General features: G+C 50.0%; 2 protein-coding genes and 3 non-coding genes across 5 annotated transcripts; 2 read left to right on the top strand and 3 right to left on the bottom strand.

Annotated features, from left to right (window-relative positions):
• Nucleotides 1-7974: 7974 nt before the first annotated feature.
• On the top strand, nt 7975-10366 carry LOC133360231 (S phase cyclin A-associated protein in the endoplasmic reticulum-like). Its single transcript, XM_061578869.1, has 3 exons — nt 7975-8346; nt 8708-8802; nt 9663-10366. The coding sequence occupies exons 1-3, from the start codon at nt 8301-8303 to the stop codon at nt 10230-10232; spliced, it is 711 nt and encodes a 236-aa protein (XP_061434853.1). The 5' UTR covers nt 7975-8300; the 3' UTR covers nt 10233-10366.
• On the top strand, nt 10295-22666 carry LOC133360093 (golgin subfamily A member 6-like protein 24). The gene is made up of 2 exons (XM_061578682.1): nt 10295-10620; nt 21511-22666. Exons 1-2 carry the CDS (start codon nt 10295-10297, stop codon nt 22142-22144), a joined length of 960 nt encoding a protein of 319 aa, XP_061434666.1. The 3' UTR covers nt 22145-22666.
• TRNAA-CGC (transfer RNA alanine (anticodon CGC)) lies at nt 11520-11591 on the bottom strand. The gene has a single exon. It is a non-coding gene; the product is annotated as a tRNA-Ala (tRNA).
• TRNAA-CGC (transfer RNA alanine (anticodon CGC)) lies at nt 19552-19623 on the bottom strand. The gene has a single exon. It is a non-coding gene; the product is annotated as a tRNA-Ala (tRNA).
• TRNAT-UGU (transfer RNA threonine (anticodon UGU)) lies at nt 20124-20195 on the bottom strand. Its single transcript has one exon. It is a non-coding gene; the product is annotated as a tRNA-Thr (tRNA).
• Nucleotides 22667-23133: the final 467 nt, after the last annotated feature.

The following is a 23133-nucleotide window of genomic DNA, read 5'->3' as shown; positions in this document are numbered from 1 at the left end:
ACACTAGCATTCTTGTGCATATTCGAGACAAAGACTGTGTGTCTCTGGAGGTGCGATACCACAAGGCCTGTTATAGACAGTACACCAGGTTCTTGACAAAGTCTAGTGCATCAGTTACTGTGACCTCAGAAGAACAGTGAGTTAGCAATATTTTATATTAATAAATATTAATTAATAATTCCCTCACATTTTCACATTTCAAAAGTAGGAGGTTGGCCCGTGATTTCCCCCAGCTGGTGTTTCACTACCCCAAGAAGCGCAACATAAGTGAGATGGTTTTCGTTGAGACATTGTCTGCAGATAAGCTGATAGACAGGCTACCTCATCCATCAGGTACAGAAACAACAGTCAACTGAGGTAACTAGCGAAAGTGACTGTGAAAACAGGGCTAGTGCAAAAGCTGGTCCACAAAGACCAAGTTCAATGGCCTCCAACAATACTGCAGAGGACACGAGGACACTTTACAGTGCGGCATTAATATTAAAGATGCTTCTGTGTGACTCTCCCGGTATGAAATGCCCGTGGCCACCCACATCAGATGATCTAAATGTGAGCGAGGCAAAATCTGTCATTCCAATTGAACTGTACAATCTGATTTCCTGGATTATTGGTGCAACTGAAGAACCAACACTGGCCCATTATGTTGATATTCCAGATGATTTGAACCTAAAAGTGATATGTATCTGTCAAGACATTGTGTATCTTGCATCTAAGGGTCGGAGGCAGACCCCTAAATCATTGTCTCTTGGTCTAACGGTTCGCCATTTAACAGGTTCATCACAAATTGTGTCACTTCTAAATAGACTAGGACATTGTGCAGCATGGGACACAGTTGTCAGTCTAGACACTAGCCTTGCCCAACTTCAACTAGTAGAGGGCAGAGACAAAATACCAAAGGGATTCTCAAAGAAGGTTCCTACAGTGCTTGTGTGGGACAATATTGACTTTGGGGAGGAGACACTGTCAGGTCGTAGAACTACCCACCACACAAATGGGATTATGCTGCAAAGTTCTGTAGTTGAACCTGTGTCAACAACAAACAGACAACCACTACAGAAGGGAAAAACCTCATTGAAAGTACCCCCTAGCATCCCTGTCGAACAGTACCATCAGTCTAATAGACAAGGACCACATAACTAGTTTCATCAGGAAAGTGTTCCATTACAGGCGGACACATACAAATTGAACACGGTGTCTGCTGTACAAACTGAACTGGCATATGTTTTTGTAAAGTCCATAGATGCTGAAAGATGCACAATACCAAGCTGGACAGGTTTACATACATTACTTCAAGGTGATGGCACTCTGCAAAAGTCAGCACTGTATTATCTTCCAGTCATTGAGGCTTCACCGACAGAGATGTCAACAGTAAACACAATTCTGAAGCGAAGTGTCCAAATTCATAATCAGCTAGAACTGGACCATATAGTGTTAGTTTTTGACAAAGCTATATATGCCAAAGCTCAGCAAATCTGCTGGAAAGATGATGACTTTACTCAGCGTAAAGTGATTAGACTAGGTGAATTTCACACATGCATGTCCTACCTGAGTATTCTAGGAAAAAGGTTTGGAGATGCAGGACTGCAAGACATACTCATTGAGTCCAAAGTTATTGCCCCAGGATCCATCAATGGAGTGATCAGTGGAGCTATTTTCTTTGATGGCATGGCAGTCATTCAAGCCATTCGGTCAATACCAAGTACCTTTGGAGAGCTTGCAGAGACCATACTGCAGTACATAGTCAAACTTTCTCTGAAACAAACTGTACACGGATAGACTTTGTGATTGACCAGTATCCAAAAATGAGTATAAAAAACCTAGAACGGTCACGTAGAGCTGGTGGTGGTACACAACTGGTGAAAATTTATGGACGGGATCATAAGACATCAGGAAAAAGTTTATATCAGATGGAACAAACAAAGAAGCACTGGCAGAATTCCTCTATGTTGTGTGGCGACATGCTGATCGTACCACTGTGGGAAAGGACTTAAGCTTGTACATAGCACATGGAGACCTGTGTCACTGCGTGACTGTAATGGAGGACTTACATTCTCTCAGTGCTGTTGAAGATCTGACATGTGATCATGAGGAATGTGACACCAGAGTGTTTTTACAAGCACAACATGCTGCACAGGAACATCAAACTGTAGTCATCAAGAGCCCTGATACTGATGTGGCAGTGATTGCTTTAAGTCTGCAGCCAGATTTACCATGTAGGTTGTATTTTTTCACGGGGGTTGGCAACAAAACAAGGCTCATTGACTTAGCTAAGGTGTCGTCAGCTCTTGGCACAAGTGTCTGTTTGGCACTTATTGGGATCCATACCTTCTCAGGTTGTGACTCTACAAGTGCCTTTTATGGCAAAGGCAAAAGAAAGGCATGTTCTGTTGCTTGTGAGAAAGAGGAATATCTGACTGCTTTTACAAATCTGGGTAGCAGTTTTAACCTAGACCAGTCTACCTTTGAGCTACTTTGCACATATGTGTGCCACCTGTATGGCCAGTCATCTGCCGAAAATGTGAACGATGCCAGATACAAAGCATTCTGTATGGCATCGTCAGCTTTTCCAGAACTATCCATGCCCCTTACAAGTGACGCCCTGTACCAACACTGCAAAAGGGCAAACTACCAAGCAGCCATAATGAGACATTCTCTGAAAGGTATAATGTGTGCCCCTTCACCCGTCGGCAATGGATGGCACCTCGAGGATGGTGAGTTAACAGTGACTTGGATGACTAGAAATCCTGCCCCTGAAAGTGTGTTGCAGGCAGTCCACTGCAGTTGCAAGCATAGCAAATGTGAGACTGGAAGATGTTCCTGTATGTCTGCAATACTGTCTTGTACTGATTTATATCGGTGCCAAAATTGTGCAAATGTTTCATAGGAAACAGAAGACCTACATGGGATGATGGCTCTGATAGTGATAGGGATGATACCGATGAGTAAATATGCGCTGTGTTATAATTTAAGGTGATTTTGAGCTGTAAAGAATCTGTGGTAGAATTGTAATTTTTTTTGGCAGCATTCCAAAACAAGGGGACAGTGTAGCATTTCGAGTCATTTCAGCCAACTTGGGCCAAAGTGTGCTTATATTTGTATCTTTCTGTGATTACACAGTACCTACTGAAAATTTTGATGTACAAAACATCACAGTTTTGCTAAATTTAAAATGTTTATGTTTAATTTTGCTTAGTGCCAATCTGTGAAGTTGAAGCATATTTTCTACAAATTTGCCATATTTCATGGTCTACATTCACACTTGAGTATATAATGCACCAAAACCTGTCTCAAGTGTTTAGGTACATGTATAAGTGTCAGTTTGAGAGATATTTGGTGTTGCTAAAATGTATATAAATAAAGTTACAAACAAAACCAGCAGCATAAGATTTTAGTTTTTTCCAATTCACAATTATATACATTTATGGATTTTGAAAAAAAAACTGCAGGGTATTTTGTGGAGAACTTTTAACATAAAGTCGAAAATGGTTTTGTCTATAAAAAAAATTCATTTAAAAAGTAGTTCCCAGGTGTGGGAACGAAAATCATTTTCTAGCCACTTTTCCTTGTTCACCTTACGGCCTAATAAGGTCGGGCGTAGAGTGGCAGTCTGGATGGCATCAGTCTCAAATTTCTCCATGAAAACGTTGGCTACAACCGGAGATAGGGGGGAGCCCATTGGGGTGCCCTCAGTTTGTTTGTAGAAAGTTCCATTCCAGGTGAAGTATGTGTTGGTTAAGCAGTGTCTCACCAGGGGGGGGTACCCCAGTATCCAGTCCTTGAACCAAGTCTTCAATGATTGCGATGGTGTCAGGTACAGGAACTTTGGTGAATAAGGAAGCCACATCAAAACTGACAAGCAGGTCATCTGGGGACAGGGAAATTCCCTTGATTGTCGATACCAGATCAGTAGAGTTTAGTACCGCAGAGGTGGTTTTTCCAGTGAAAGGCCGCAGGATTTCAGACAAAAAGCGAGCCAGTTTGTAAGTGGGGGAGTTGATAGTAGAGACAATGGGATGAAGAGGTGTATCTTCTTCATGTATATTTTGTAAGCCATAGAATCTTGGTGGCCTGGCAGCAGAAGGTTTCAACGAGAACTGTTTGGTTTGATCAAATAATGCGGTTTAATCAGAAATGATTTTGTTGGTTTTAGTGACGAGGCTGTTGGAGGGGTCTCTCTTTATTTTTGTATAGCTACCATCGTTGAGTAGTTCTTGAATTTTGTTGTTGTATTCTATTTTGTCCATGATGACAGTGGCATTGCCTTTGTCGGCTGAGAGGATGACAATGTCATCCCTCTTTTTGAATTGAGCTAATTCAAAACGCTCATCTTTGCTGATGTTGCTAGCTGGCATCTTAGCGTTTTTTAGGGTTGCAGCGATTTCAGATCTTGTTACGTCTGCAGCGATGTGACTCAGGCCCTTGAGAGCCACATCTACTCGGGCAATGATATGATTGAGTAGATGTGGCTCTCACTACACAATCCGTAAAGCCATCACTCCAACCACCAAGAAGGATCCTGTTGAGGAGCCTTTCAAAACCATCACCTTACCCTACATTGCTGGGGTCACAAAAAAGATCTCCAAAATCCTGGTAAAACACAAGATCCAGGTCCGATTCAACACAGTACATAAAATCCGTGATCTGGTCCCGTCTGTAAAAGACGTGGTTCCAGACATACAGTACCCTGGCGTTTACAAACTAAGTTGCCTCTGTGGTAGCAGTTACATTGGAGAAACCAAACGACATGTCTCGGACCGCATCCGTGAACATAAAGCAGACTTGAAACACGGTAGGACAAACACCTCAGCCGTGGCAGATCACTGTTACAATTCAGTGGTCTCACATGATATTGACTTCTCCAAGACAGAGGTTCTCTGCAAGCCATCCGGCTACCATGAGAGATTCGTCCATGAGGCGATCCACATATACAAACACAGAGACAATTTCAACCGAGAAGATAGATTCTGGCTCAGCAATCATTGGAAGGACGTAATAAACCATTTCGGATCTTAACTGATTGTGTTCACGTTTACGGTGACTTTCAGACCGCAGTCCACTCACTGACATTGACTATATATCTTGTATTCTCCGCAGGGAATGGATTCTTTGCTCTGCTGCAAGCTTCCAATCACCACTCTCCCATTGACATAGTTCGTTGCTTCCTCTTAGTACCTTTCACGCGACGGTTAATGGTATAGTGTATAGCATATTGGCCATGGTCCTCAAGACACAGCTTCGTTGGGCAGGGCACATCGCCAGGATGGAGAACCACCGCTTGCCTAAGATCGTGCTGTATGGGGAACTGTCCTCTGGCCATCGCGACATAGGGGCACCACGAAAGCGATACAAAGACTCCCTGAAGAAGTCCCTCACTGCTTGCTGCATCGATCACCGTCAGTGGGCAACACAAGCAGCTGATCACAACTCCTGGCGGCACACAGTCCACCAGGCCACCTCCTTCTTCGAAGATACCCGCAGGGCCCGTATGGAGGACAAAAGGAGAAGGAGGAAGAACCATGATCCCTCAGCACCCATCCCAGATGAGACCTATACTTGCAGCTGTTGTGGCAGAACCTGCTTGTCCCGCATAGGCCTCTTCAGCCACCAGCGTGCCTGCAGAAGACGTGGATGTCCTTCCTAGATCTTCGTTCGCGAAGCCAAGCCATGATGGTATAGCATATTATATAATAAATAGTATTAAAGTGTAATGTTTAATACAATGTATAAGGTAATATATAGTATCGTAATTTTATAGTGAATATATAGCAGTGTGGTATACAGTTGAGTGGGTAGAATAAAATATAATGTAATATGACAATGTATAGTCAATAAGCATATTAGTTGCTGCGGCGCCATATTATTAACATTCCTTCCCTTTATTAATTCTAACCTTACTCCCTCCCTTTGATACTGCTAATCCTGCATAATGCATGGGCATAATGACTTTACACCCCTCGCCAAACCTCCTACGCATTTCACAAGTAGTACTAATTGCATATCTGCATTTCCCATGAATATGCTAAATTCCTCTTGATATGCAAATTATTTTGTCAAAGCGCTCTTCGCCCCACCATCCCAGCATAAATAGTCGCTCCAAGCCTGGGGCGTGCCATTCAGACTCTGTCTACTTGACAGACCTGTTCTCCACCTGAAGACGGATGCTTGCGTTGTGGCCGAAACGTCGTGAGAATTATTTTATTATGTTTTATTTTTATTATTTTATTAATTTCCTTCTACGTGACTTTACCGAAAGAACCAAGAAGATGAATCCCTGCAGTCACGAAAGTTTTAAATCGAAATCCCTTTTTCTGTCATTGTTTAGAGCCCAATCCAGTCAGCATTTAAAATGTTCATAACTAGCCTGTTTAAATTTAACAGAATATGAATAACACGTCTACAGTCATTGTGTTCTGATTGCTGGCACAATTGTGCTCGAGATGACATGAATTGAATCCTGATTGGAAGCTTTCGTGACTGCAGGAATCCAGACTCTTTGGTTCTTTCAGTGAAGTAACGTAGTTAGAAATAAAATAAAACAAATCACGATGTTTCGATCGCAACACAAGCAATCGTCATCAGGTGGGACAACTACAGCAATAAACAACTGCTGATGAAGGCGAGAGAGCTGCCGTGGCACGAGGTTATATAGACTATATATGTAGGGTACATGGGCAGGGCTAGAGATGGGTGAGGGGCAGAGTAAGATCTGCGGAGGTGACGGGAAAGCTAGGGGGAGAGAGGTGTGGGGGGTTGCCAATGCAGCAACAATGCCATTGCAGCAACAATGCCATTGCAGCAACAATGCCATTGCAGCAACAATGCCAAACGCTGGGGATGCGAGGGGAAATTAACTCAGAAAAACAGACCAGCACCCGGCAAATATGATGGAACCACCATAAACAGTTAAGGTTTTACCTGGTTAATAACATCCTTCCAATGATTGCTCAATTTGTATACATCTTCTCGGTTGAAGTTATGTCTATGTTTATATATCTAGATGGCTTCATCAACAAACCTTTGATAGTTGCCCGAAGGTTTCCAGAGTACCTTGGTCTCAGAAAATATAATATCATGCGAGCCCACAGCATTATAACAATGGTCAGCCACGGCAAAGGTATTGGTTCTGCCGTGTTTCAGATCTGCCTTGTGTTCGCGAACACGGTCCGAGACATGTTTCGTTTCCCCAATGGAACTGCTACCACAGGTACAACTCAGTTTGTAGACTCCAGGATATTGCATGTTAGGAATTACCTCCTTCACCGATGGGAATAGATCACGGATTGTGTGTACTGTATTGAATCGGACCTGGATCTTGTGTTTGTTTAAGATTTTGTAGCTGTTACATTGGGGAAACAAAACGACATGTCTTGGACTGTGTTCGCGAACACAAGGCAGATCCCCCTGCATCCCCAGCGTTTGGCATTGCTGCTGCATTGGCATTGTTGCTTCATTGGCATTGTTGCTGCATTGGCAACCCCCCACCTCTCTCTCCCCCTAGCTCTCCCATCACCCCGCAGATCTTACTCTGCCCCCCCTCCCATCTCAAGCCCCGCCAATGTACCCTACTTATATAGTCTATATAACCTCGTGCCACGGCAGCTCTCTCGCCTTCTTCAGCGGTTGTTTCTTGCTGTAGTTGTCCCACCTGATGACGATTGCTTGTGTTGCGATTGAAACATTGTGATTTGTTTTATTTAATTTCTAACTACGTGACTTTACCGAAAAAACCAAAGAGTATGGATATTAATTGAATTGTGTTTAACATTGAGAAGGAGTCTGCATTTAAGTTCAGGCCCTAGCTGCTGCCATAGTTGTCTCCAATCTGGCATGTCACAGCCACATGGGTGGTATCTCTGACATCAAGTGACCTACGACGTCATGTTCTGGTTATAACAAATAATTTAAGTTTGGTCATATTACCTAAGAACCTACAAGGCATAGGGGGGCCGTCTTGAAGCAGTCGATGAATAAAAATGGGCTGTACATGAACATGCTTGTCGGGATTAGTAGTTAAATATCATGGTTGAGTCTGGCGATTATGTTTAATGCAATAGTCAGTTGGAATAAATATGTTCGCGTCGGTGGATGAAAGAGTGATCGGATGCATACGTGTGAGTGGGTAAACAAGCGAGTGAGTGGACTGTAAAGCAACAGGCACGAAAGTGAGTAGATGGTACAGTGCGTGGTCGAATATGTAATAATTGAGAGGATGAGTGATTAAAAAGGTTGACAAATCTGAGCATTGTTCCAACCTCCCCAGGCCCTCCAACATCAAACAGAAATTTCTCCTTCCCAACACCATGGACAGACAACTCAAGTGGGCTGAGATCTTGGAGGATTATGAGGGTAAGTCCCAGATACCTGCATCACGTGGCTTACATGCAGAGGAGGAGGCTCCCTAATCAATTACTTTTAATAGACATGGATTGGTAGTGATGGGAAGATGTAATGATCGAGTGTGGCAGAGAACGTGGGTTTAGATCTGAGTTTCAGCCATCATTGCTTAAACTGGGGTCTCAAGTTTATGGAATTGATGGTCTATCCATGCTCACAAAATACTGCCACGTGATGAATATTTCTCAATAGCAGCTCCTGTTGTGTGGTAAGAGGTAATTACAGGGATCTCAGAATTAGTTCTGTGAAACTCCATGTGCTTCGTTCTTTAATTTATTACTCGTCCTTTGAATTAATTTTATTTTTTCTGTAGCCCGGGAGTCGTGGCGCCAGTCGACCACGTGGGGAGACATTATGGATAAAGTGGACCCTTTCCCAGGACAAAGTTATGAGAATTGCTCCCCAAAGGTGTGTATGGGGTCTGTGGGGGTCAAACACACCACATTATCTCCATACTAGCGCACCATGTCACCACACCATCACACCAAACTATCACTACACCTCACATCACCACACTATCTCTCCATGTCACCTTTCTCATCACACCACACGACCACCAACTCAATACACGATCATAGAGCCTCATCATGCCTCTATACCATCACATAACACCGTCTCTCCAGAACATTCCACCACTTCCGCTCTCCATATCACAACACGATCTCTCAACACCATCACCCCATCTCTCCCCCATAACGTCATGCCATATCAAACATGTGAAGGCTCTTGAAGTAGCCATTTATTACCAATGAAGACACAATGACATCAGGAAGTAACATGAATTGTCTGTGCCATTCCAGTTGCCCACTATGGGTGCAGCAGTGATATTTGTCCAGATTATGGGCATCCAGATCTTTACAATGGAATATTCTGTGGAAACTATTGCCTGTGATGATTGTTGCCAAAAAATTGTCATGAAATCGTCACAGTCAATCACAGCCTTAAGTACGTGTATGGGGTTTGTGAGGGTATATGAGCATGTAACATGTATTTTGATAGGGTTTGGGTTATTTAGGGGCTAGGGCACTTACAATGTGATAAAAGTATTGATGGATAAGGAGTTATGTTAACATCAGGTGATTGTGTATATTCATGTATGTGCTAAGCAAGTTTGCATGAGTAAATGTAGTTTTTGCATCCGTACATAGATTTGTGAGTGCATTTGTGTTTGGGTTTATGAGCACGTCCATGTTTACGTGCCTGTGGGTATGAATTTTTGCTTGCATGTGCATGTCTGAATGTTTCTTTGCTCATCTTTGCTCGAACAGAGGAGCATTGGGGAGTTGAAGCACTTCAGCGGAGTGAAGCGTCTCCAGGAGAAGCACCTTGTGAAGGAGAAATGCACCATGGAAAAGGAGCACCTCATTGAGGTGCAGCGCCTTGCCAGGGTGAAGTGGCACACAGAGGAGAAGTGCCCCAGAGACAATCTACTCAAGAACCGCCTCATTGAAAAGCACCTCATTGAAGTAAAGTGCTTCAGGGATGAGAAGCGTCTTCACAAGGTGAAGTGTCTCGAGGAGAAGCATCGGGAGGAGGAGAAGCGTCTTGCCAGGGTGAAGTACCTTGGAGAGGTGAAGCGTCTCCAGGAGGAGAAGTGTCTCAAGGAGGTGGAGCACATCACTGAAGAGAAGCGCCTCATTGAAGTGAAGCGCCTCGCCAGGGTGAAACACCTCACACAGCAGAAGTGCCTCAGAGACAATCTCCTCAATAATGTGAAACGCCTGATGGAAAAGCGCCTCATTGAGGAGACCAGCTTCATGGAGGAGAAACGCCTTCGTAAGGTGAAGCGTCTCAAGGAGAAGCATCTGGAGGAGGAGGAAAAGCGTTTCACCAGGTAAATTACCTCACCGAGGTAAAGCACTTTGCCAACACGAAGCGGGTCGAGGAGGAGAAGCGCCTCATGGAGAAGACGCGCCTTGTTGAGGTGAAACTTCAAGAGGACGAGGAGCGCTTCATGGTGGAAAAGCACGTCGTGGAGGAAAAGCACCTTGTGGAGCAAAAGCGCCTTGTGGAGGAGCAGCGCCTCGCCAAGATGAAGCAACAGTGGCTCCGGACAACTACCACCAGCAGCCCTGCCGGCAGCACCACCAGCACCACCACCACCGCCGCCGCCACCTCCGCCACTGCCACCACCTCCGCCACTCTTGTGCAGGGCCCAATTGCTCCGAGCTTTGGAGAAGAGGGCTTCCAAGAAGAGAATGCAAACTCTGGAGCCACTGAGCCACGGTAAATCACTATGCATGTCCTATGTGTGGTTATTTATTTATATTGATGCTTGTTTTACTCAGGACGAGCCTCCCTAAGTCTCAAGACTTTTTTCAGGAGGGTCCTGCCAAGGTTGCTCGCAGTAGGGAATGAAGTTGCTACTGTTTTTGATCCAAATTAGGCGATTTGCATTGCTTGTGTGGATCAGTTACAGGGAGAAAGGTGCAGCACCCTTCCAGAATAGGGGGCAACACACTCCACAGAGAGAATATGGCCAAACATGGAAAACACGTTCCTTCGGAGTGGGCAGGTAGGAACTTGGTTGGACAGCACATTCGTGCACGACAGAAAGCTCGCGGTCACGTGATGCACTTCAACCAATCCCTGAACATACATGTTTGGGAGGGGCGATGCACGCCAGACAAATAATCCCTGGTGGGCAGTGTGAAACTGTTGTTCCTACCTGTATAATTCCACTCGTTGAGTTATCCTTCAGCGATGAGGACTCCAAACTGATTTTCTTCTCACCCAATCCGTTCGACCACCACTCGGCAGGTCACAACACTTTTCTCTCAGCTTCCTCCACGCACTGCTCAAATTTGGAAGTCCATCCTACGGTTTCAAATCTAATTATCTTGATCATTTCCATAAATATTTTGATTTCACACTTGATGATGATTGCTTGTGTTGCAGTCGAAACGTCGTGATAATTTTATTTTTTATGTTTTTATTATTTCCCTTCTACGTGAGAATATGAATGCCATAAATATGTTAACTCTTATCGACTACAACTTTGATTGTAGTGATGTTCATTGCTGACATGTTGGTCTTCTGGATCTGTGCTCAGCAACCATAACGAATGAAAACAAGCCACGCATATTCCTTCGAGTAAAATTGTCCACTGGAAAAATATCACCTCGTGGAGATGCCGGGGATTGACCCCGGGGCCTCACACATGCGAAGCGTGCACTCTACGACTGAGCTACATCCCCATGGTGGTTCTACCTGGGCTCAGTTCCACCTCGATACGGGGTGAAACTTCGTCATCAGCTTCTTCCTCTCCCTCGTCACCCCACTCACTCTCCTGTTGGCCCTGGGCCCTGTACACATCAAGTCTGCACAGAGTCCGAATTCACCCTCAGGTATCGTTCATATAGGGTTGTACTGGTAGGAAGCACCTGGTTCCACCAGCCCGCAGGGGATTATTGTGTCCATCCATCCATCCGTCGTGAATCCAAAAATGGGAGGGGTGGGGCTGGGTGGAGAGGGGAGGGTGGGGAGGGGATGGGAGGGGCTGGGTGGGGGAGGGTGGGGAAGGGGCTGGTCACCCCGTGGTGCCTTTGTAGTGGTGGTATTGACGTGCGCCGGCAGTGATGGATCACGGGGCGCGGGGTTGGGCACGCGATGTGGGCGTGGCATGGACGCGCGCGCCGGTGGTGAGGCGCGCTCACACAAGCTGGGAAAAGAGGATCGTAGCGAGTGCGCAGTGATTGGTCAGATAAGTGAGTACTCTCAGCGACGTCCGCAGGAGGGGTATAAAGGGGGACGCGCGAGAGCACTCGTGGTCAGTGTTAACCAGTTGAAGACCGAAGACGGGGTGGAGGAGGTAGGGGCCCTGTGTGGCTCGAAGCCGAGACTGGGGGGACCGTAGTCCGACGCCCGTGTGGGTCGGGACGGTGGTACCCAGAGCCGAGACGGGCACCCCGGCTGGGTGTGTCCCGGAAGGCTACAGGGCGTAAGAGCCCGTGTCAGTACAGCTGAGTGGGTGTTAGTCACCCGTGTAGCTGAGTGGGTGTTGGTCACCCGTGTAGCTGAGTGGGTGTTGGTCACCCGTGTAGCTGAGTGGGTGTTGGTCACCCGTGTAGCTGAGTGGGTGTTGGTCACCCGTGTAGCTAAGTGGGTGTTGGTCACCCGTGTAACGAAGTGTAGCTGAGTGGGTGTTGGTCACCCGTGTAGCTGAGGGGGTGTTGGTCACCCGTGTAGCTAAGTGGGTGTTGGTCACCCGTGTAACGAAGTTGGAGCTGAGTGGGTGTCCGTCACCCGTGTAGCTAAGTGGGTGTTGGTCACCCGTGTAACGAAGTAGGGTGTTAGTCATCCGTGTAACTACAAGTTGGTGAAAATAAAGAGTGTGCTACCCGTGAAGTCGTCTCCTGCCGAGTTACTACTTTACAACTGGCGTCAGAAGTAAACCTGTCTTCAAGGAGAATGGACACAAGGAAGACTTCTCGTTCCCACGTGCAAGACCGGGGAGACGACGACGTACCGGTGACACCACCCTCGGGAGGAGAGGACGAGGAGTTGCCGCCGATGCAGCACTTCGCGGAAATGGCCGATGCTCCGCCCGCCTCCGACACCAGCCTGCAGGACGCACACTCCCGCCTGGCGGAGTTGCTGCTCGCCGCCGCTGCGATCTTGGCGGAGATCTCCGTTCTAGCGGCCGGTGGAACGCCTGCGGGGTTGGAAGAGGCGGCGCGGCTGGAGGGTTCCCGCCATAAGGCGTTTCGCGCCAAAAGTTTGGGAGTTGGCGCCATTTTTGAGGGTCCGCCTCCGGTTGGCGGGAAACGCGGACACCACGTGGCCAGAGGTCTCCACACAGCGCAGCCCGCGTCATCGGCGAGCGCCGGAGCTCTCCATTTTGCGCCTGCAGAGGGAGCCGACATTTTCTACAACCACAGCAGCGCGCGGGAAAATCGTTCCAACGACGACGACGACGATCGAGTTCTCCAGCAACGATTGCCCGCGCTGTCGGTGTTCAAGGCGGACGGGGGCGACTGGGGAGCCTTCCAGCGACGGTTCATCGCGCATCAAGAAATGTCGGGGTGGTCCGACACCACGGCCCTGCGCGCGCTGCCAGCGATGCTCGACGACGACGCGCTTGCGGCCTTCACGTCTGCCCCGAGGTCGTCCCGCTCAACGCTCCAGGCCGCGCTGCACCTGTTGGCCAAGGTGTTCGGGCCGCCCTCGACCTGTCGCCACCAGTTCTACGATCGGCGGAAGGTGGTTGGAGAAACAACGCTCGCCTATCGCACGGCGCTGCTCGCCCTGGCGGATTCAGCTTTTCCCCGCATGGACAAGGAGGGGAAGGACGCCATGGTGACGGAGCAGCTGCTGGCGCTGGCTCACGGATTGGGAGTTCCCATTAATACGGCGGACGAGATGGACATCTGCTCCCTGGGGATTGCCACGAGTATCCACGCTTACGAGGTCCTACAGCGGAAGCCGACGGTCGTCTGCGCATCGGTGGAGAACGGGGCACCGGCCGCCACGATCATCGGACCTCAGCCTGCTGTGCCTCGGGAGGAGGCCTTCGCTGGTTCGAGGCCGGGGGAGTGGAGACCGGGAGGTCGTTCGCCCACACGCTCCTCCCGCAAGCTGGAGCAACCGAAACCTACGACGTCCCTCGTCGTCTGCTACAACTGCGGCCTTCGGGGCCACGTCGCGGCCGGGTGCCGGGCCCCGCGTCAACGCACCGCGGGACCACGTCCGGACGACGACCAGGGACTCAAGACATCCCAACTGAACCCGGCAAGTCGCGGCACCTCACACGCTCGGTCCACACGCACGGCACGTTCGGGTCGCCGCTTAGCGGTGGGGGGACCGTGTATGGGCGCCGGGGGTTCGGTTCGGCGAGAGGGGTCCGCGTACGGCCCGAAGGCAGTCGAGTGGTCCGAATTGGCCCACAGGATTGTGGCTGCGTCGGCCGGGTCGTCCGTGGTAACGGGGTACATTGACGGGGTTGAGGTCCGGGTGCTCGTGGACACGGGTGCGTCGGCCACTATTATTTCGGACCTTATTTATAATATTCTTCCCGTACAATGTCGACCACTTCTGCCAGTGGACGTACCATTTTACGCGGCAAACGGGGGATCCTTGGGAATCATCGGCCAGATTCGGGCGAATATTTGTATTGGCGACATTAAATTAGCGGGTCCTATTTTTGTATCATCATCGTTGGCCGTTCCTTGTTTACTAGGCACGGACTTTCTGTCTAAAATGCCCATAAAAATTCTCATAGACCAGGCCTGCATTGAGCTTCCGTCGGGTCGGCGGGTTGAGTTTTTGAAGAGTCCAAATAAGATACGCACGGCTTGTGCGACGGTGCAGGCGCTGGCAACCCGGACTGTACGGGTGCCCACGGGATCGCAAATGTTGGTACCCCTTCGGTTGAGAAAACCCCTGGGGGCGGATGCGGGGGCGCAGGGAGTTCTATTGGGGCCGTCTAACAGGGCTAAAGGGGACCTCGGCTTAGCGGTGGCCCAGACCATGGTGAGGGGGGACAGTGAGCCGTTCGTTGTGGTCTTGAATACGGGGTCGCGGCCGGCCGTGATTACGCAGGGAACGGTGCTCGCTCACGCCGCGCCGCTACCCGTCGAGGAACAGCTCGTTGCTCACGCCGATTCACATGTCGATACGCATCCCCAAAGTGAGGAGGGGACGGAGTGGTTGGACGCGTTGTGTGCCGGGTCCAGTACCTTGTCCAGTGTGCAGTTGGGTGCATTGAGGGGCTTGCTGCTCGAGTTCGCTGACGTGTTTAGCAGGCACAAGTACGACATTGGCTGCACAGACCTGTTGCGCCACCACATAGAGACTGGGGACGCGGCCCCTATTCGACAGAATCCCTTCCGGCTCAGTCCAGCCGAGAAGGAGCATGTGCAGTCGGCAGTAAATGACATGTTGGCGGCCGACATCATTGCGCCCTCTTCCAGTCCGTGGGGTGCTCCTATCGTCTTGGTTAAAAAACAGGATGGATCCCTGCGGTTCTGTGTTGATTTCCGCCGCCTAAACAAAATATCAATGGCCGATGCGTATCCGCTCCCCAGGATGGATGAGTCGCTGGATGCCTTGGCAGGAGCACAGTTTTTTTCGACGCTCGATTTGCTTTCGGGATTTTGGCAATTGCCCCTCGATGACGAATCAAAACCTAAAACCGCTTTCCGGACACCGGGAGGCCTATTTGAGTTCAACCGATTGCCCATGGGTTTACATTCCGCGCCTGCCACGTTCCAGAGGCTCATGGAATTGGTTTTGTCAGGCCTTCAATGGGACACCTGTTTGATTTACCTCGATGATATCATCGTTTTCAGCCGAACTTTTGAGGAGCACCTCCAGCGACTGAGGGCAGTGTTTCTCAGGATGCGTTCCGCGAAGCTTAAATTTAAACCGGCTAAATGTTTTCTGCTTCGGGAATCGGTCAGGTATTTGGGCCATATCGTTAGCCGTTCGGGGATCTCGACGGACCCTGCTAAGACGCAATGCGTCGGCTCATGGCCAACACCGACCTCTGTTACTGAAGTCCGCAGCTTCATAGGATTTGCCTCCTATTACCGTCGTTTTGTCAAACAGTTTGCCACCATAGCCAGGCCCCTGCACGCCTTGACGGCTAAAGGGGTGCGGTTTCACTGGGGGCCGGAGGAGGAGGCCGCGTTCTGCTCCCTTCGTGACGCCTTGGTGCAGGCTCCCCCCTTGTGTTACCCCGATTTCACGCAACCGTTTGTGCTCGACACGGATGCCAGTAACACGGGTATCGGGGGAGTGCTCTCACAGGTGGTCGGGGGGGTCGAACGGGTGGTCGCCTACGGTAGCAGGGTTCTGTCCCCCGCGGAACAACGCTACTGCGTGACACGGCGTGAATTGCTGGCGATTGTGTTTTTTATACAGCAATTCAGGCCGTATCTGTATGGCCGTCACTTTACGGTTCGCACGGACCATGCGGCTCTCCAATACGCTATGCGGGTGGCGCAGCCATCCGGCCAATTGTCCCGATGGTTGGAGGTCCTTCAGGACTACCAATTCACGACGATTTACCGCAAGGGGTTGCGCCACTCGAATGCGGATGCATTGTCACGGTTGCCGACGCGTACGGAATGCGCATGTCAGTTGGGATCGGCGCGGTGTAAACCTTCTGTCGATGTCCCCGCGGAAGTGGTGCTAGCCGCCACGGATACTACGGGGGTCGACGCCCCCACGGGGAGGGACTCGCTGTTAGCATTGCCTCTCATCGAGTGGGGCCGTCTGCAAATGGCCGACAGCTCCCTACTCGCGCTACGTCGGAAGGTTAACGTTCCCGAGGGCGGGGAAACGCGGGTCGGTTCCTGGGTGTGCAGACAGGGCCTCTTGATGAAGTGGGACTCCATGTCCCGGCGTCACATGCTTGTGGTGCCGGTTGCTGTACGGGGTAAGGTCGTCCTGGCTGCCCATGAACGACTCATGCATCTGGGGTTTCATAAAACGCTCGCCCTCATTCAGCGAGACTACTATTGGCCTGGGATGGGCAGTGACGTGGCGAACATTCTTAAGGGGTGTGTAGGGTGCGCTAAAAGAAAACCGCCACAAATAGCGGCTAATCCACCGCTTCAATCCATTCAAGTTTCGCGCACGAACGAATTGGTCGCGCTAGACATCTTGGGGCCCTTTCCCACTACACCTCGGGGAAATAAGTTCCTGCTGGTTGGCGTAGAGTACTTCACCCGCTGGCCCATGGCGTGGCCACTCGCCAACCAGTCGGCTGCGGCAGTGGCGGACGCCTTTGTCCAAGGTTACGTTTTGGACAAAGGCGCCCCCGAACGCTTGCTGACGGATCAAGGGAAAAACTTTTCGAGTGTTTTGTTGCGCGAGGTGTGCGACCTGTTGGGTACAAAGAAAGTACGTACCTCCCCGTACCACCCGCAGACTGACGGTATGGTTGAACGTCTGAACAGGACGATTACGTCTATGCTGTGCCAACAGGTATGCGACGACCAGGTGGATTGGGACTTACAGGTACCGGGGGTACTAGCGGCCTATCGGATGGCACCCCATGCGGCGACGGGGTTTTCTCCATTTTTTCTGATGTATGGGCGGGAGGCTGATCCGGCCATGGACGTCCAACTGGGGATTTCACAGCCACGTGCGAAATCAAAATTGGCAGACCACATTAAGTTTAACATCGCCAAATTGGCTGAGGCGCGAGAGGCTGCGAGATTGAATTCACGCTCTCGGCAGATCGCGAACGAGCGATTGCATGAACGGAAGGTGCATACGCACAATTGGGAACCGGGCGATAAGGCCTGGCTGCATTGTCCACACGCACCGTTGGCTACGTCCCCCAAACTGTTGAGACCATGGAGGGGACCGGTGGAAATTGTGCGGGTTGCACGACCCCAGAGTATACAGATTAAATGGGGAAAACGCCGTTGGTACGTGCACTCCTCCCGACTGAAACCCTACGCGGCGCCGCGTGACCCCGGGTTGTGCCGTGACGACCGAGCGTGTGATGTGACCGTCGACTCGGGGAGGGATGTGTCGCAGGCTGATCCTCACGTGTCTCCACCTGACCCACCCCCAGGTGTCTCGGACCTGACGGCTGTTGACCGTCGGGAACCGGAACCCCGCGGCTCGCACGGAGCCCCGATGCCTGGCCCATGCCTTCCTGAACTGCCGGCGCCGCCGGATGGCCAACTGCGTCCTGTGCCGTACGACGGTCCGGCAAGGCGGACTCGGTCAAGGACGCAACACTTTTCATGAAAAAAAAAAAATTTCTTTTTTTGTTAAAGCCCGACTTCGTTGCCGGCTTCCCCCTCTGCCGGGGTAATGTCCCGTTCAAGGGACGCTCGGACATTGGGACGCTGCATGAGTCGGAGAGAAAAGAAGAGAAAATGATTAAAGAAATTTTTTTATTGTTACTCTTTCCGCATACACAGTATCGTTGCCATTCGCCGGATTGTGCATGTTGTTCTTGTTGCGGGTGTGGCGGTTGCTGGGTTTTGCGGATTGCGGTGTTCATGTTGTGTTGTTAGGGTTGGTGTTATGTTACGGGGCACACGTGGGGGTGAAGGGGTGTTGTATGTTTTATTAGCAGCCGGGTCGGCTGCGAGCTATGTGGTAGGGGGTGATGTAGTGGTGGTATTGACGTGCGCCGGCAGTGATGGATCACGGGGCGCGGGGTTGGGCACGCGATGTGGGCGTGGCATGGACGCGCGCGCCGGTGGTGAGGCGCGCTCACACAAGCTGGGAAAAGAGGATCGTAGCGAGTGCGCAGTGATTGGTCAGATAAGTGAGTACTCTCAGCGACGTCCGCAGGAGGGGTATAAAGGGGGACGCGCGAGAGCACTCGTGGTCAGTGTTAACCAGTTGAAGACCGAAGACGGGGTGGAGGAGGTAGGGGCCCTGTGTGGCTCGAAGCCGAGACTGGGGGGACCGTAGTCCGACGCCCGTGTGGGTCGGGACGGTGGTACCCAGAGCCGAGACGGGCACCCCGGCTGGGTGTGTCCCGGAAGGCTACAGGGCGTAAGAGCCCGTGTCAGTACAGCTGAGTGGGTGTTAGTCCCCCGTGTAGCTGAGTGGGTGTTGGTCACCCGTGTAGCTGAGTGGGTGTGGTCACCGTGTAGCTGAGTCACCCGTTGTAGCTGAGGGTTGGTCACCCGTGTAGCTAAGTGGGTGTTGGTCACCCGTGTAACGAAGTGTAGCTGAGTGGGTGTTGGTCACCCGTGTAGCTGAGGGGGTGTTGGTCACCCGTGTAGCTAAGTGGGTGTTGGTCACCCGTGTAACGAAGTTGGAGCTGAGTGGGTGTCCGTCACCCGTGTAGCTAAGTGGGTGTTGGTCACCCGTGTAACGAAGTAGGGTGTTAGTCATCCGTGTAACTACAAGTTGGTGAAAATAAAGAGTGTGCTACCCGTGAAGTCGTCTCCTGCCGAGTTACTACTTTACACCTTTATAAAACTCAACGTTTAACCGACTCACGCCGGCTTGTGGCCAACCTCACAGTTGGCCATATTTGCGAAATACACCACGCTGCCTGGCCATTGACCGAGAAAACCAACGTTCCTTCCAGCTCCCTCCGCAGGAATGTGTTTACGAGAGTTCATGTGCACCCCGATTACAGGGACATGGACACAGCCAATTGATTTTGAAAATCAACCTTTGTTGGAAACATAAATTTTTTAAAAACTTCCAACAAGGATTCCAGATCCAACATGGAGATGCCGGGGATTGACCCTGGGGCCTCACACATGCGAAGCGTGCGCTCTACCACTGAGCGACATCTCCATTCTGGTTCTACCGGAGCGCAGATCCACCTCGGTACGGGGTGAAACTTCGTCATCAGCTTCTTCCTCTCCCTCGTCACCCCACTCACTCTCCTGTTGGCCTTGGGCCCTGGATACATCGAGTCTGCACAGAGTCCAAGCAAAATGTATTTCTTTAAAACAAAATAAATAACAAGAATACATGTGGATGGATACTATAATGCTGTCCTAATTAATTATTATTGGAAATATTTAATTCGGAAATAAACGTGTTCTGGATACTTTTAAGCACTTGCTTTCATCTCTAAATGTTAAAGTTAACCATTTGATCACTGTGTGCATCGCTGGTTATACAAATAGCAAGTTCCTGAAATCAACACAAATTCATCCGAAGGTATCGTTCATATAGGGTAATATTTACGAGAGTTCATGTGCACCCCTATTACAGGGACATTGACACAGCCAATTGATTTCGTAATTCAAACTTTGTTTGAAAAAATAATTAAATAAAAGCTTCCGACATGGAGATGCCGGGGATTGAACCCAGGGCCTCGCACATACAAAGCGTGCGCTCTCCCACTGAGCTACATCTCCACCACGCTGGCAGCCAGCCAGGTAGCCAGCCCCCTTAAATATCGGCCCCTCCCTTTACCCCCCTCCCTTAGGCCACTCCCCTGACCCCCCTTCCCTTAGGCCCGTCCCCTGACCACCCGCCATATCCTTAGGCCCCTCCCCTGACGCCCCCCCCCCTTAGGCTCCTCCTCTGATTTCCCCCCCCCCTCAGGCCCCTCTCCTGACTCCCCCCTTCCTTAGGCCGCTCCCCTAACCCTCCTCCCTTAGGCACCTCCCCTCTCCGTACCCGGCAGTAGGTCTCCACCAATCAAAGAGCTGTTTGTAAGGTCTCCACCAATCAAAGAGCTGTGTGTATTATATATTTATTTATGCACGACAGACAGACAGACAATGAATCCCTGGTGGGCAGTGTGGAACATTGTTCCTACCTGTATCAAACCCACGTCTCTCTTACTGTGAGGCCCAGATGCTCCAGCCCTGCCACGTTTACAAAATACACAGACACAGCAAGCCCAACGCGTACATTCGGCTATACTGTGGACAGATATATTTTCCATAATTAGTGTCTGGGTTAGATCACATAATGATGCGGCCATATCTTCACCATGTAACCCTCCATCCACCGTGATATTTTGGCAGACTAAGGCCTGTCTCCAGGCCAGCTTCCAAGTTGCCTTGTAATGCACAGAGACAGCTACCACTGGGAGGGGTGTCCAATTTCAAATGCATTGAGACGAGAGATGCAAGATGTGAGTGGCTCATCGCGTGCAATGCACTCTGAGATGCCTTCGACGTCAAGGGAGGCGGCTCTGTCTACCACAAATCACTGTCAGATATCTTTCCGAAATCGTGGATGGGTTGACGCGGCCAAAAGGTAACGTACTCATCATTCACCACTTACAGTTCAGATCTTGCTTCTCGCCCTTGCTATTACTGCCACCGCATTAACCACAAAGATACACATCCATTCCATCACAGCGGACTTTCAAAATCTCCACCGATATCATTTTAAATGTGTAGGCCATTATGTTCAAGGGATTAATTAGAATATACATGTAAACAATAATTTCACGACAAATTATTCAGCTAAATTTACACAGCAACACCACCTAGTACTTTGAAACTACAGCAGTCTGTGTGAGACACAGCTGCACCTATCTCAAGGATAGCCTTGAGCTATGAGAATGACAGCGCCAATACCAAGCATACTCACTGGCCATGTCGTTATTGCTGTATATATTAAGCTCAGATTAATCCGCCACACATTCCACACACGGATGATGGATGTCTGCCGTAGCAGGAAGGTGGAACGGTGCCGTGTTTTGTCTCTTCACAGATCTGAACCAGCGCAGCCCTCCTCCTCACTCATCCAGGCCTTTGAAGCAAAGACAGAGGTTATGGTGGAGACAAAGGAAGAGGTGAAGGAGGAGGTGAAGGAAGAGGCAGAGGAGGAGAAATCAGAGGAAGAGAAGACAAAGGAGGACGATATTGTGATGGAGACAATGGAGGAGAACACGGAGGGAGAGGATAAAGACAATACGGAGGTGGAGGACCAGGACAAAACAAAAGATGAACAGATGGTCGTGGTGGGGGAGATGATGGAGATGGACAAAGGGGAAACAATGGTGGTGGAGGAGGAAGAGAAGATGGTGGTGGAGGAGATGGTGCTGCAGGAAGATGAGGAGATGATGAAGGAGGAGATGGTGGTCGGGAAGGGGGAGAAGATGGAGAAGAAGACAAAGGTGGAGCAGGAAGAGGAGCAGAAGGTAGAGGAGAAGATGGTGGTGGTGGAGGATGAAGAGAAGGAGATGGAGGAGGATGAGACAGAGGAGGAGAAGATGGAGGAGGTGCAGGAGGTGGTGATGCACGAAAAGAAGAGGAAGCGAGGAGGCTTCGTTCACATGGCGAGAGCAATCACCTCACTCCTCCGCCGCGTGCTGCTTTGTGGCGGCAGGTCCACCGCCCAGTAGGGGTAGTCGTGGATTGGTGCCAACCATGACCGCTATCACCACACTACCTACCCACCCCATGACACACTTCACACGGTTCCCCAGAGAGAGGGTGCCACTGGGACCACAGCTGGGGAATGAAGCTGAGCAGCAGATGCCAGGACTACAGGAGAGAATGACTGCTACCAGGACACCTCACATCACACACACACACGGGACTATCCCAATAGCATAGCCAGCCCCACACTGGGCCCCTTCCATGCTGGTTTTCATCCAGGCAGTCCTCATGGGATGACCTTGTCATGGTTTCCAGGACATGGAAGGGGCAGCTGACCCAGGGTGAGAGAGCTGGAGGGGTCACGTGCAGACAATGAACAAAACCTACACGTGCCAAGTTTCAAGGCCACCCTGTTAAGAATTAGGATACATACTATTGTTGTTACCATAAACTTTGTGAAATCAACCTTTGAGGACACAGCATAACGTTGCATTGCTTGTGAGTGCTTCTTGGGTTGGTTAAATGTGCCTTGGCTTGTGCGTGCGGTGTCCCGGCTGTGTGTGCGGCGGGTACAAGGACACATAATGAGACGTTTTGGGGAATGGTCCTCCTTCAGAGCACATACAAGCGGTGGTGGGAAAAAATTCAGGCGATTTGCCTTCTTAACGACAAATCCGCCCCTCCTCTCCCCCATGAAGCCACTGTTCCACTGTGCCACTGCTCCACTGTCCCATTGCCCCACGGCTCCTCTGCTTCACTGCCCCACTGCTCCACTGCCCCACTGCTCTACCATCTTGCACAACAGTTGAAACTAATTGAGTATCTTAAATCCCCCTGCCTCTGTCCACCAAGCAGTGATAACGGGTGCTCCACAATCGTGCGGCAAGATGTGTGGTGGATTAAAGATAAAGCAATTGCAGGACTGTGCCACTGCTCCACAATCCATTTCCTTTGGCAAAATATTCAAAGAATGCTGCTGCTCACTAAACACGTTGCTGCTAATGTATATAAC

The sequence above is a fragment of the Lethenteron reissneri genome, chromosome 67 (genome assembly GCF_015708825.2).
Source record: "Lethenteron reissneri isolate LAM-NWPU_2019-01 chromosome 67, ASM1570882v1, whole genome shotgun sequence".
NCBI classification, from domain to species: domain Eukaryota; kingdom Metazoa; phylum Chordata; class Hyperoartia; order Petromyzontiformes; family Petromyzontidae; genus Lethenteron; species Lethenteron reissneri.
This window is presented reverse-complemented; position numbering and strand designations above follow the sequence as displayed.

Excerpts from the sequence above, each read along its gene's own strand:
- LOC133360231 (XM_061578869.1), top strand. The coding sequence starts at position 8,301 with ATGGACAGACAACTCAAGTGGGCTGAGATCTTGGAGGATTATGAGG. Across the intron at positions 8,347-8,707 it reads GATCTTGGAGGATTATGAGG|CCCGGGAGTCGTGGCGCCAG; the intron begins GTAAGTCCCAGA and ends TTTTTTCTGTAG. Across the intron at positions 8,803-9,662 it reads ATGAGAATTGCTCCCCAAAG|AGGAGCATTGGGGAGTTGAA; the intron begins GTGTGTATGGGG and ends TTGCTCGAACAG.
- LOC133360093 (XM_061578682.1), top strand. The coding sequence starts at position 10,295 with ATGGAGAAGACGCGCCTTGTTGAGGTGAAACTTCAAGAGGACGAGGAG. Across the intron at positions 10,621-21,510 it reads TCTGGAGCCACTGAGCCACG|ATCTGAACCAGCGCAGCCCT; the intron begins GTAAATCACTAT and ends GTCTCTTCACAG.